Here is a 12,891-nt window from a genome sequence, read left to right on the forward strand (position 1 = left end):
TGATTTCTCAGGATCATGGGATTTCTGAGGGCTCTCAGATGATCATTCAACAGCAAACCAGCTGTATTTTTCTTACATTGCATCAGAGGAGCATTGTTTCCCTTTGCTTGTTTCTCAAGTGGGTGTAGCATTCAGTTCAAGTCAAAACATGCCGGTACAGAGATTACTTTGGCTGAACTAACAGATCACTGAGTCACTTTTATAATGAGCTTTAAGCAAAGTATGAACAATCTGTTTGAATCTGTTTTTATACCAAAGTGAGTGTCTATTTAGTTTTTTTTTTTTTTTTGGGTGATGCAGTTACCAGATGTATGAATTGTTAGCTCCAAACAGTTACTTATTTCCCCAGGTTTAAATAAAAATAATCTTGAAACGGGACCTATCCTAAATTTATTATTATAAATTCCCTGTTAATAAGATAATTATTCGAAAAGTTACAGGAAGGAAATTTGATTCGGGGACTCTTTTTATCTGGCTACAGTTTCGTTTTAAAGCAGCGGGTGGCGGTAGTGCGCTTTATCTTTACGTTTGTACAAGAAGAAGAAGAAGATGGGGCGATGACCGTCTATGACTGTAAAAGAAGAAGAACACGTGATTCGCGCTAACTGGTAGCAAGATGGCGGTGGTGGTGCGGAGTTTGCAAGACCAGCTCGAAAAAGCCAAGGAAGGCTTGAAAAATGTGGATGATAATATTCGTAAATTGACCGGTCGCGATCCAAATGAATCAAGGTAAGATTGAAAAAAGACTTTTGGTTCATTTCTGAGGTTGTGCTAGCATGCTTGATGGATTTTCAACGACCAACGACGTGTGCTAGGTTAGCATGAAGTGGCTATTTAGCAAGCAGTAGCACCTGAGGCGTTTGGTACCACCTCTTTCTTTAAATAATTGCAAATTGTTATTAAAACAAAATTACAACGTGGTTACTGATATATTAACATGTTTTCTGTAGCTGTAGATCGTTCATTGAGCGGCTGGTTAGGGTTTTGTGTTGACCTTGTTGACTGATGCGTTCACAGACCGGGCCAATTCCGTCGGCTCGGCGGCGGCCCCATGGCAGCCCTGGGAGGAGGTAGAGGCAGAGGGATCAATCTTCTCAGGTAAAGCCGTGAAAAATAAGGCTCAGACTCTGCAGTGCGTAACAAGGAATTAGCTGATTTATTGAATGATGACCTTGCAGTAATGATCAAACCAGACACACCTTAGATGCTGCATAGCGAACGGAAGCTTTGAATTGTTGTTACTTTTTATTCAAAGCTGGAATCTAGTTTGCAAAGAGCATTAGAGCATAAATTACTACATGAATCTTCTCTTGACTGGACATATATTTATGAACACTGTGTGTTAACATACAGTTGAGACTTAATTTGCATCAAACCACATGTTAAAAATGGTGTCAAATCGACTGTTTATATCAGGGCTACCCAAATCCGGTCCTTGAGGGCCGACGTCCTGCAGGTTTCAGATGTTTCCCTGCTTCAACACAGCTGATTCAGATGAAATGGAGCTCTTCAAAAGGTTGTTAAACCAGCTGATGAAGCATCGATCTGAATCAGGTGTGATGGAGCAGGGAAACATCCAAAACCTGCAGGATGTCGGCCCTCGAGGACCGGATTTGGGAAGCCCTGGTTTATATGATAGAAAGACAAGGAAGTGTGTTTGACCACAAATGTAAAAACTTGCTTCATGACTGCCGTGGAGTAACATATTTGCAGTTCTTTGATCTGACACGACAGGCCCTATGTATTGATCTTAAAGTCTGTCTGTTCAAACTCAGGCGTAGTCTCTCAGACATCGGAAGCGGCGGCCCCCCTGCCAAGCAGAGAGACATCGAAGGAGCCCTGCTGAGGTGAGGTCTTGACTTGAGTTCGTCCTGCTCACGTTGTGATGGGATGAGACTGTTTTTGATTTTTAAGAGCAGGAATTGATTTTAAAAGTTGCATCTCCTATCCTTTCATAGTGGATTGTCCAGTATTTCCTTTATTATTTGTCTAGAATCAATGTTTTTATTCGTCTGTGTGGAGTGGAGGAGTTGCTATCAATAAACAAAAGATAAATCGGTGCACGAGAGCAGCTTGACCTTTTTTTTTTTTTTTTTCCAAATATTAAAAAGATCCAAAACAAATATGTGAATGCGTCTCCTAAATACACAGGCAGCCATTAATATAGCCCTGTGGCTTATGCAAGTAAAGTACTGCAAATGTTCACATTGATTATAGGTTTATATTAAAAAAAATTAATCAATAGATGGCTGAATTATCTGTTTTTAGACGTTGATGATCGGTTCTGTGTTGTTGTGTGCAGATCACATCCCAAATTATTGTTAAAACGCTTTTTGGCTTCATGACAAGTGATTGTGTTTCTTGTGTTTCTGCAGGCTGGCAGGGGACCAGAGGGCCAGGAGAGACTCGCGTCACGACAGCGACGCCGAGGATGATGATGATGTCAAAAAGGTGAGAAGGAGCCCGCCCCCTAAAATGTGTAATGATTTTAGTTTTTAAATGATTTTTATGGCTAAACTGGATGTTTAAAGTGAAACGGAGACGATGTCAGACAGTTTTGTATCTATGAAATAAGTTTTCATCATTTGCCTGTCATACATCTGAGATATGTTATTTCTGTTTTGTGAAAGGCAAAACAGTTTTGACTAATTGGTTTGCTTTTGGTCTTTTTTTCTTCTTCTCAGCCGGCGTTGCAGTCGTCTGTTGTAGCTACCTCCAAGGAGAGAACACGCCGAGATCTCATTCAAGATCAAACCATGGATGAGAAGGGCAAACAGAGGTGGGCAAAACAATTTATGAGCTTTAGATACAGATGTGAATCCCAAGTTTGAGTAAATCTTTGATCCATTATCGGCATAGATAAAAATGAATTGCATGTGCTAATGGGGATTAAAACACTAGCATAAAAGGTTGTTATTAATCTTTGAACTGTGTTTTGTATTTGTCAGAAATCGGCGCATGTTCGGCCTGCTGATGGGGACGCTGCAGAAATTCAAGCAGGAGTCCAACGTCTCTACAGAGAGGGTGAGGAAAAATAGGTTGTCTGTGTAGCCCTATGTGTTGGGTTGTCAGGGTTTATTAATATTAGCCCTCACGTAACACCCAGTTTCTGACACACAGCTGGATAATTCTCATGTTGTCTTGTTTTTCTTCCTTTTAACTCTTTCTGTCTGACCACATCCGTTCACCTCACAGCAAAAGCGACGTACTGAGATTGAACAGAAGCTTGAGGTTCAAGCTGAGACGGAGCGGAAGAAGGTGGAAAATGAAAAGCGAGAGCTGTTTGAAGAGAGGAGAGCCAAGCAGACAGAGCTGAGACTTCTGGAACAGAAAGTGGAATTAGCTCAGTTGGTGAGAAAATGTTATCTAATACCTATTTAAGGTGGAATCAAGAAACAAGTCATGTATATCTGTGACTATACCCGTCTGTAGCCTTCAGCCCTAAATCGGTAATCTTCAGAATATTCTTGGACCATAAAGCAAGTTGGTGGATATTCTACAGATCTGAGAAGGCAGCAGACAGTGAAAAGGCTTTTAGAGTGGAATAAAAAATGAGTTTTCCCTCAGTGGTTTAAAAGTGTCTCTGTCCTGTCTCCCTTCAAACCACAGCAAGAGGAGTGGACCGGCCACAACAATCACCTGGTGAAATACATTCGCACAAAGACCAAGCCTCATATGTTCTATCTGCCTGGAAAAATGTGCTCCGCAACCCAGAAACTCCTCGAAGACTCCACTAAGAAACTAAATGGTCAGTTTGTGGTGTGTTTAAAAAGTTCCAAGAATGATGGATGTTTCCTGCTCGCCCAGATGAAATATTTGACAGCCAGTTGGAAATTAAATGTCTTCTAATATTTCTGGATTTTCTCCGAACAGCTGTATTTGACGAGAGGCGTGCGGCATTTGCCGAACACCTCAGCAAGATGGAGTTGCGCCCTAGGCGACAGCCGAACCGCGACCAGGACGGCAACACAGCCTCAAGGATGGACCACCCGGCGGAGGGTAAGCCAGCAGGTCAGGTAGCCAAGGTGACAGGTAAAAGGGGTGTTGTTGAGATGGAGGAAGAGGATGAGGAAGATGATGATGAGGAGGAGGAGGAGGAAAGGGAGAAGGAGGGGGATAGAAAGGTGACAGAGGGGAATAATGGGGAAGAGAGGGTGGAAGGGGAGAAGGAGGTGCTTAAAAGGGTGGAGGAGGAGGAGGAGGAAGCAGCAATGGAGGTGAGTGAGGAGAAGAAGGAAGGAGAGGAGCAGAGGGACAAGGGTGACAAGGAGGCTAGTCCAGGGTCAGAGGAGATGGAGGTGGAGCAAGGGGCAGAGAAAGGGGCAGAGAAGGAAGAACAGAGTAAGGGAAAAGAGGTAGACACAGACAGGAAGCAGGAGCCCACAGACCTTGATGACAAAAAGACTCCTGAGACCCAGTCCTCTGAGCCAGCTGTTATCAGCCAAGAAGTCCCAGACACCATTCATCAGCCCCAGCCCCAGCCCAGCCTCACTGTGGGGGACGTGCCCGTTCAGTCCACTACCGTTGAGGAGGCCTCTCCTGCCCAAGAAATCCAAAAAGCCTCCATCACCCCTGCACAAGATTCCACCAGCCCAGTCCTTAATGTCAAGGACTCTGCAGTCGAAACGCAGGTAGTGAAAGGAAAATCAGGGGCGGAGGTTTCACAGAAGCTGCCAGATTTCCAGGAGGCCCGCATCACCACGACCTCTAAGGAGAATAAGGACGGCAGCAGAGGAAGGAAGAAGGGAAAGGAACCAAAGAAGCGCCACAGTCGTAGTAGCAGCTCTTCCTCTTCCTCCTCCGGCTCCTCCTCCAGCGGAAGTTCCTCTTCTTCATCCGGATCCAGTCACTCCTCCTCGTCTTCCTCGTCCTCGTCTTCCTCGTCCACGAACAGCAGCAGCCGGAGCCGCAGCCCGAACAGCGCCAAGCGCAAGAGAAGGCCGTCTGACAAAGGCCGGGACAAGAAGAAGGAAGAGAGGAGCCTCCACAAGAGAGGAGGGAGCAGCGGAGGAGGGAGGGACTCGAAGGGATCAAAGGAAACAAAGGAGAGGAGAAAAAGGAGGAGCGAGGAAGGGCGGGGCAGGTCTTCCCGGAGCGATAGGGAGCATAAAGATAGAGACAGGAAGGACAAGAGACGGTAACATGATAATTGAGCATCTGTAAAACGGTGAGAGGAAATGAACCTCCAGCTGTCTGTTTGTGGCATGAGATGAGTTTTTAAAACTTGTAATTCTCCCTAAAACACCAGTTTTTGTTTTTTGTTATTTTTAACATTGGAAGTTTTAACATGGGAGACTTCTCGTTGTCATATTTAGTGGGCAAAAGCCAAATCGAATTGAAATAGTTGATGACTGGTTGCTTTCCTTCATCTATTTCCTGTTTTTTGGTGAACATGTGCGCTGCGGCTGCGAAGCCAAAGTAGACCCTTTACTAAACGGGTCAGATTAAGTCGATGACCTCACCGGTCTGACCTTTAGGGTTTGAAAAGGTCTTTGTGGCGCTGTGTGTTGAATGTTTTTCTGTGTTTTCACCTTATTAATGCCAAGGCTGGGCGACTGATGGTTAAGATGCGAGTGACCATTCACTTATGGTTGTTCAAGTAACTGCAACATTGCTGTTTATACCTTATTTCCACAGTTTGATCAATGTCAAGTGTAATTTGCTCAACTATTGGATTTTGAAGCTTTTTTTTCTTCTTTTTGTACTGACTGATAATCTGCTTATAATTAAAGGTTGAGGTATAGCTTAAATGTGTATCATGTCTTTTATGAGGTGTAGAAAATGGTCGAGAACATTTTGCACCTAATGACACGTTGTGCATTTCCTGGATTATTTATATTCTACAGGTGAAGATCAAACATTGATGTCTGAATTTGTCAGTCAGCATATTCAAGTTGATCGTTTAACAAAATTATCTTTAATTGTAGTTTTTGAACTACATTTCCTGGCAGGTTTGATGTGAGATCATCACAGATATCAGGATTATTTTGAGTAAAGTCCTCGCCGACTGTCCGCCCAAGCAGTTCTCTTACACGACTGTATATTAAACAAATCTTTAATAGTTCCAACTCAATTCCCAAAAAGCTCAGCTTGTTTTCTACAAAAAGGCTGCTGAAGTAAACAAATTCCGTTTATAGATAGAAAAGTCTTGTCCCTGGTTCATCCATTTAGGATCGTCCATCCCAACGTGAGCCTCACAGCGATGTGGATATGTGCACAATTGAGATGTTTCAAAACTCTTCTTTCTCCACATTCATCAACCAGTCGTGATGAGACACTTCAGCTCGTTTTCACTTCCTGATCTGCCAGATCGTTTTGCTCAAAGTATCTGAGGGATAAACAAAAGCATCTAAAATTCAGCAGACACCACTCATCATACTGATTAAGCATCATCACTTCTAACAAACTAGATGCCAGGCCACTAACTAAATGTTTACTCTTTACATTGGACTGAATATAGCAGCCTTCATGTGTATGATGAAGCATTAGACATTTTGAAATCACCTGGCAACCAGACAGATGAGCAGGTTAAGGGCTGGTAATCTCTCATCCTCCTGACTGTCCTGTAAAACCATTTAAGACTAACAGATTAGTATTACATTCTGACAGAGAAATGGAGAAACACCTGGCTCTCTGTGTTTAAAGTTATACAAAAAGAGAAGGGCAACAACCTTTGGATTATTCTGAATATTCCTTTTTAACAAAAAATGTCTAAAGTATTGTGAGATTTCAGCACTAAAAGCAGATGGATACACGGGACATTAATGGTGTTAATCAGAGGAGTGAGGCGGTGTACCAGCATGCTGCGGAGCTGGGCACATCTCCTGGCCAGCTGTCTGATGGAGGAGTGGGCTTCAGGCAGCAGGGGCTTCTCCAAGCAGACCAACAAAGCATACAACCAGCGACCCTGTTGGAAAACAATTTCACACTGCTTTAACATACCGATAAGACAGTTCTGCACCAATAAGAGCATTAGCGTGTCTTACACTCTGCTAGTCCAGTTTGTAACATTTCAATTTCAATTCCGCTTTATTGTCAATTCTTCACATGTAGCAGACATACGAAGCAATCGAAATTACATTTCCCATCATCGCATGGTGAAGACAAAGACGTATGCTAAATAAATTACACATAGCTAAACATTAAATAGACATATAGTGAAAAACTAGGTATAGCTAAACATAAAATAGGCATTTAAAGTAAGTAAAGTGCATTGTAGGATGGAGGATTAATGACGTTAAACATGAGCCTTCTGCCTTTGGCGCTGAAAAGTGTCGAGTGATTTAATCTAACAAACTCACCAACTGTGGAGCAAATTCTTGCTCCTCGAACCAGCTGATGAGGATGTCCAACACCATCAGAACCGTGGACTGAAGACGGAGAGTCGGGAGAAATCAGACTGATATTAAACAATGATCAGACTGCTGGGCTGTTTTTATGAATGCCAACATGGGGGCGCCTCCTACCTGGTTGAATCTGCTTACAATGCTTAAGAAGGGAGGGAATCCCACCTGAACAATGAGAAAAATGCAGCTTCTAATATTTATCATGTTCAACACAAACTACTAAAAGCTTACTACTGTAGCCAGTAATGATTTTATTCTTTAGTGGAACAAGTAAAACACTTTAACTTCATAACTTTCACTAGTTTGAATAAATCTTTATTCCAGTATCAAATAGTTTTACAACCTTTCCGTAATCCAGCGCTGGCTCTTCTGCAGCTGTGAGGCCAGATGTTGTGCCCAGGTAGACCTTTTCCCCCAAACAAAATCTTTTCCAGCCCTCCTCATCTGTTAGCTTAGGCTGAAAAGAAAAGAAATGCCCACCACATATGCTCAGCTTCATTATGCCTCAAACTGAAGAACATGGAAACATCCAATGTGAGTGCATCTCACCATCTGTACATTGTCATCCAGTGTGTGGCTACTCCAGTGTCTCCTGTTCTTTGTGATGCTCTGAAAAGATTAAAAAAAACCAACATAGCAGAATTATGACCAGAACTAAAAGCAAACAAGCAATTCAAAATGAAATTAGCTTAAATTGGTTGAAATTTAAGCTAATTTAAGTTATAAAATATGAATTTGGGCTCTACAAATGTCTGCACGATGAGGGAAACATCGCTGTAAACGTTTCTTTTTTTCTTACCTGTCTGACATCAGAGAAGTTGCTGACTTGGAGCTGTTGCCATCTGAGGCTCGGGGAGAAACCTTCCGGCGCGGCATCACAACCTGCCACCTGCACACATTTTAATCAGCACGTCAGCTCTTTTTAATTTAGGACCTGCTTGAACTGAGCTACTATCCACCCATCTTGGGAGTAATTTTATACCATTACACTACTTTAAAGAAAAATTTTAATGCATTTTTCCATCCATCCACATCGCATCAGCCACAGTCTCTCCCAAGGTATTTACTTACCGATGCGTTAACCGTTTGCTTCCTCCTAAGTTTCTTTGGGTCGATTTGAGCAACCACCACCTCTGGACACAGTGACGCCTCCAACCTATAACAAGGGAATAAATTAAAGAAGAAGAGCCCACGCTAAATTGGGGGAGAGGCAGACCACGCTCTGATTAGTTGTTATGAGCGATTGGGTCAGACAGCAGAGCTGCTTAAATTAATATGATGTTTTCATACAAATAAAATGTTCATTCAGCCTTTTTTTAAGAGAAGAAAAAACAGTTATGATATAATAAGTGAACATTCTGGCTCTGTGAAACCTACTTTAAAAGATAATAAAAGTATTGTAATTTTTATCAATGATTCTCAATTCAATCCCAGGAAAGGTCGCCACACACGGCACCAGAGAGAGACACCTATGCGCGCTCACACTCACTCAGGGTGAATTTAGAATCATCAATTAGCTTAACATGAATGTTTCTGGACAATGGGAGATCATATAAACACCACACAGCCACCTGCACAAGTATAAACATGCAAGTGACTGCAGTCAAGAGACAGTGTTTTGTCGTAAGTCAATACAATGCAGAGGAATATAAAACTCTGTCAAGAAAGTTTCTTCAGCAAAATACTGCAAAAGATGCTGGTTGATTCTAGTCAATTTGGAGCAAGTACAAACAAAATCAGGAAGGCTGTAAAAAGGAAGTCAACCAAGGCAGACTTTAAAGTGTCAAGACAGAAAACTCAAAGCAATATGTCTGAAAATAGAAAATATCCATCAAATGACATGAAAAAGAGGCAGAAACATTGTGTTAAATCGTGGGCTGAAGAGAATCAGCCATGGACTGTGGATGGTTGGATGACAGTGATATTCAGAGGAGGTGATCCTGGAACTTTAGTTTGGGGCAGTGAAACACAGAAAGATGACTGGCTGCAGAAAACAAGCACATTTCCATCACTGATGATGGGGGGCTGATTTCAGGTAAAGGACCTGGGGAGATGGCAGCCATTACCCCTACAGTAAGTCCATTTGTTTCTTCTTCAACTTGATTTAAAGAATGTTAAGGTATGTTTTACAAAGTCAGAATGATCAACTAAGAAATAAAACATTTTTTTCGTCATATCTGTGTGTAGAATATTAATTCTAAGTACAATTTAGCTGTAGGGTTCTGATTTCTGAATTAGACAGTGTCTGTCCTGAATGTATTTGAGCTGAAACGCATGCCTGGCCCACACAGAGCTGCACTGATTCTCCACAGTCCCGACAGAAGCAATGACAGTCAGGGGTGGACCTACTGGACCTGTCGGAGGTACTCTTGGGGGTTCCTCGGTGGTCCAGTCAGGTCCAGATCTTTGGTGCTGTCTCCACACTCCACCGGCAGCAGCCTCGGCATCAACTCTTCCACGTCCGACTTCATTTCTGACAACTAACGTTTACCTCAAAAGATTGTAGAGTACAAATAAAATACCGACAAAACGACCAAAACGGTGAAGACGAAACAGATTCTCACATCTGCGCTTACAAACTAAGCGCCATCTTGTTTGTAAACGTGCAGTGATGACGTCATTTGTGCGCGCCAGATTCATTGCCATAGTTACAGACGCTAAAGTTAGTTTTGTCGAAATACTGTAGTACTAAGTCCACAAAAATGTCCACATTTCAGCCCGCCAAACATTTATCTGTCGCCATTTTTCACCCTAAAGATTCCTAAAGTGTCAAGTTTGCCTTCACATATAAATCTTTAGAAGAAAGAAAAAACCTTTGACCAGGGAGCAGATAATGATTTGTGCTGTAAGCAGCTCTGGGATGTTAATGATTATCTCAATGGTAGCCCTGTATCTTATCTTAGCCGTTTCATTTGCCATTGAGCTTTCGTGACAGCAACAACACAGAGGCAATGTCCACTTGCCAGCACAACAGGCCAGAGTTATTTCCACCCCGTTATGGGAATTTTCTTTTAATACACTCCTGTTAAAACACCAAGAATGGATGTTTCTCATGGTTGTAGATTCCTGTGGATTGTTGGTGCAGCTTTTGTGCTTTTGCCTCATCTTAATGTGGGATTGTTGTCCGACTTAAAGATATGTGGAGATTCTGAGTGTGAAAGTAAGTCCAAACCCTCCTGATACGATTAATGTGTTTAATAAACAGGCTCTTGTCCTTTATGTATTAAGCTTTCTGTTGATAACCGTCATCACCTTTTGCCTGTATCTCTTTGCCCTTATGTGCGTGTTTGTGTGTGTAGGCATGATGAGCAGAGTGCAAGCAACCAGGAACCATCGTGGTAAGGACTGCCGTTTCCTGAACTTCAGACAGGGAGACACCATTTTTGTTTACCACAAACTGACTGGAAGAAGGGAAGACCTCTGGGCAGGCACTGTATGTATCATCTCTATCTCTTTCCTCATCTGTCTTTGTAATGCAGAATATAATGAAGAACTGACCCAATACAAGAGGAAGAGATAAGACTCCATTATCATGCAGACAGCCGGGGTTTTTGAATACTGATTAGTTGTGATGTTGATACTGTTTTGCTTTTGATGCGAGCCTGGCAAACACACATTTGGAAGCTCCTGGGCTAAGAGTCTTTTTACAGTATGCACAGTTTCAAAGACAAAAATGGAGACATTAAATTTAACATCGGATTGAGATGATGAATGATTTCTTAAATATTTAAAGCCCTGCATCTTAAATCATTTGCTCTTTTGCATGATGCACTTTCTTTTTCATTTTAGATTGACAAACAGTTTGGATATTTCCCAAAGGATGCTGTGAAAGAGGAGCAGGTTTATGCGACTACAGAGAAAGTAGTTGAGACGGAGGTAATTTCAGTAGCTGTTAAGTTCTGTACATACAAAGTGAGATTGAATAAGTAGTAAGATGCTTTTGTAGACCATTTACTGTAGCTGTATTTGTTCTTCAGTCCATTTTCTAAGATTGTATTTTCCTTTTTCTGCAGAAATCAGATTTCTTCTGTACGGATGAGTCTGGCTATCTTATTGACTCCTCTCATCTGGACACTGATGATGACAGTGATCTTGAAATCCAAATTCAGGAGTCAGAAACTACCCAAATTACCCCAAACACTCACGACACAACCGCTGACGGGTCTGTAGAAGCCTCTACGGGACCTTCGATTGCAGCACAGGAAGCAGAGGGAGGTGAAAACAAAAATGCTGGTGATGCAGCTGGACTTAATGAGGAAGCACATGCGACTCCTGCGACTGTAAATGAACAAGGTGGGTCTCCCTCCTCCTCCCCCTCCTGGCTGGGTTCTGCAGCGATAGGATGGTTAGGTCTGTCTAAAGAGGAGCAACGTGACAATTTGGCAGAAGGAGAGGAGGGAGATGAGAGGAAAGAGGCCGAGGCCGAAGAGTCGCTCACTTCCTCTGTGACGGGATGGCTTGGCTTTGGAGGAAAGGGGGAGCCAGATGATGCCAAAGAAAGTGTGAATATTGAAGAAACTTCTGATTCATTTGCTTCAACTTTGACTGGGCTGTTCAGCTTTGGGGGTGAGAAAAAAAACGATGCAGCAAAAAATGAGCAAGACGAAGAAAGAGGAACGGATGAAGAAAAAGAGCCTGCGGAAACATTTAGGAGTAGGAGGATGTCTTTGGACCTGGAGGGCAGCCAATTACATGAAGAGGAGGAAAAAGAGACGGGGACATTGGGTTGGTTGAGGAATGGGCTGTCAGATAGGCTGGGGTTTGGATCAGCCAATCAGGATCCAGGACATGAAGCGAGTGGGGGAGAAGGTGAGGAAGAAAAGGAACAGCCAGCATATAGTTCTTGGGTGGATATGGGGATTGGGGGCTATTTTGGCTTTGGAAAAGATAATATTGAAGTTGATAAAGGTGAAGGAAATGAGAAAGAAAAGAATGCAACCTTAGCACAACTAGCTGAACCAGTGATTGTGGATACTAGTCAATCCCAGGCTACGGCGACAGAGGAGGAAAAGACCGGCAATGAATCACAGGTGGAAAAACCACCAAAGGACCAAAATCTTTCATCTGCAGAGACAGATGCTAATGATGACAATAAAGTTGATGATAATAAAGATGCAGCCAGAGGGGAGAGCAGTGTCTCAGGTGTTGAAGCCGGACTAAAAGTTGATCACAAAGATATTTCAGCTAATACTAAGTTAGAGGAAGAATCCCAGCCTGAAGGTGGAATGTCATCCATGATTAGCAGCTTTTTCCAAACAGGTGATGCTAGAGATGAAAATTTAGAAGGTGAAGTTAAAATAGAGGAGGCAAGATCTGTACAAGTAGAGGATGAAAATCATCTGATGCCCAACTCAATGGAGAATGCAAGGGAGCCAGGAGAGGAGGAAATTAAGACTAAAAGTGACAATCAGGATTTTATAACACCTGAGCCTGAGCACAGTTTAGATGAATCGTGGTTAAACTCTTCAGGACAACCTGTAGGTACAGATGAGGAGGATGAAACAGATCGAAACAGAGACGCTGTGGAGGAGGAGGGGATCAAACT

At 42.6% G+C, this 12,891-nt stretch overlaps 2 protein-coding genes across 2 annotated transcripts; one reads left to right on the forward strand and one right to left on the reverse strand.

The window, feature by feature from the left end:
* The first annotated feature begins 577 nt into the window (after positions 1-577).
* pnn (pinin, desmosome associated protein) lies at positions 578-5,750 on the forward strand. The gene is made up of 9 exons (XM_075447962.1): positions 578-729; positions 1,018-1,098; positions 1,776-1,847; positions 2,376-2,451; positions 2,685-2,779; positions 2,949-3,024; positions 3,196-3,351; positions 3,610-3,748; positions 3,874-5,750. Exons 1-9 carry the CDS (start codon positions 617-619, stop codon positions 5,139-5,141), a joined length of 2,076 nt encoding a protein of 691 aa, XP_075304077.1. The 5' UTR covers positions 578-616; the 3' UTR covers positions 5,142-5,750.
* A 285-nt stretch (positions 5,751-6,035) lies between these two features.
* gemin2 (gem (nuclear organelle) associated protein 2) lies at positions 6,036-9,944 on the reverse strand. Its single transcript, XM_075447663.1, has 10 exons — positions 9,696-9,944; positions 8,418-8,502; positions 8,146-8,235; positions 7,896-7,955; positions 7,690-7,803; positions 7,467-7,511; positions 7,302-7,370; positions 6,797-6,907; positions 6,505-6,563; positions 6,036-6,328 (listed from the first exon to the last, which is right to left on the reverse strand). The coding sequence occupies exons 1-10, from the start codon at positions 9,815-9,817 to the stop codon at positions 6,280-6,282; spliced, it is 804 nt and encodes a 267-aa protein (XP_075303778.1). The 5' UTR covers positions 9,818-9,944; the 3' UTR covers positions 6,036-6,279.
* Between the last annotated feature and the right edge of the window lie 2,947 nt (positions 9,945-12,891).

Source organism: Odontesthes bonariensis, chromosome 17 (genome assembly GCF_027942865.1).
Source record: "Odontesthes bonariensis isolate fOdoBon6 chromosome 17, fOdoBon6.hap1, whole genome shotgun sequence".
Taxonomy (NCBI): Eukaryota; Metazoa; Chordata; class Actinopteri; order Atheriniformes; family Atherinopsidae; genus Odontesthes; species Odontesthes bonariensis.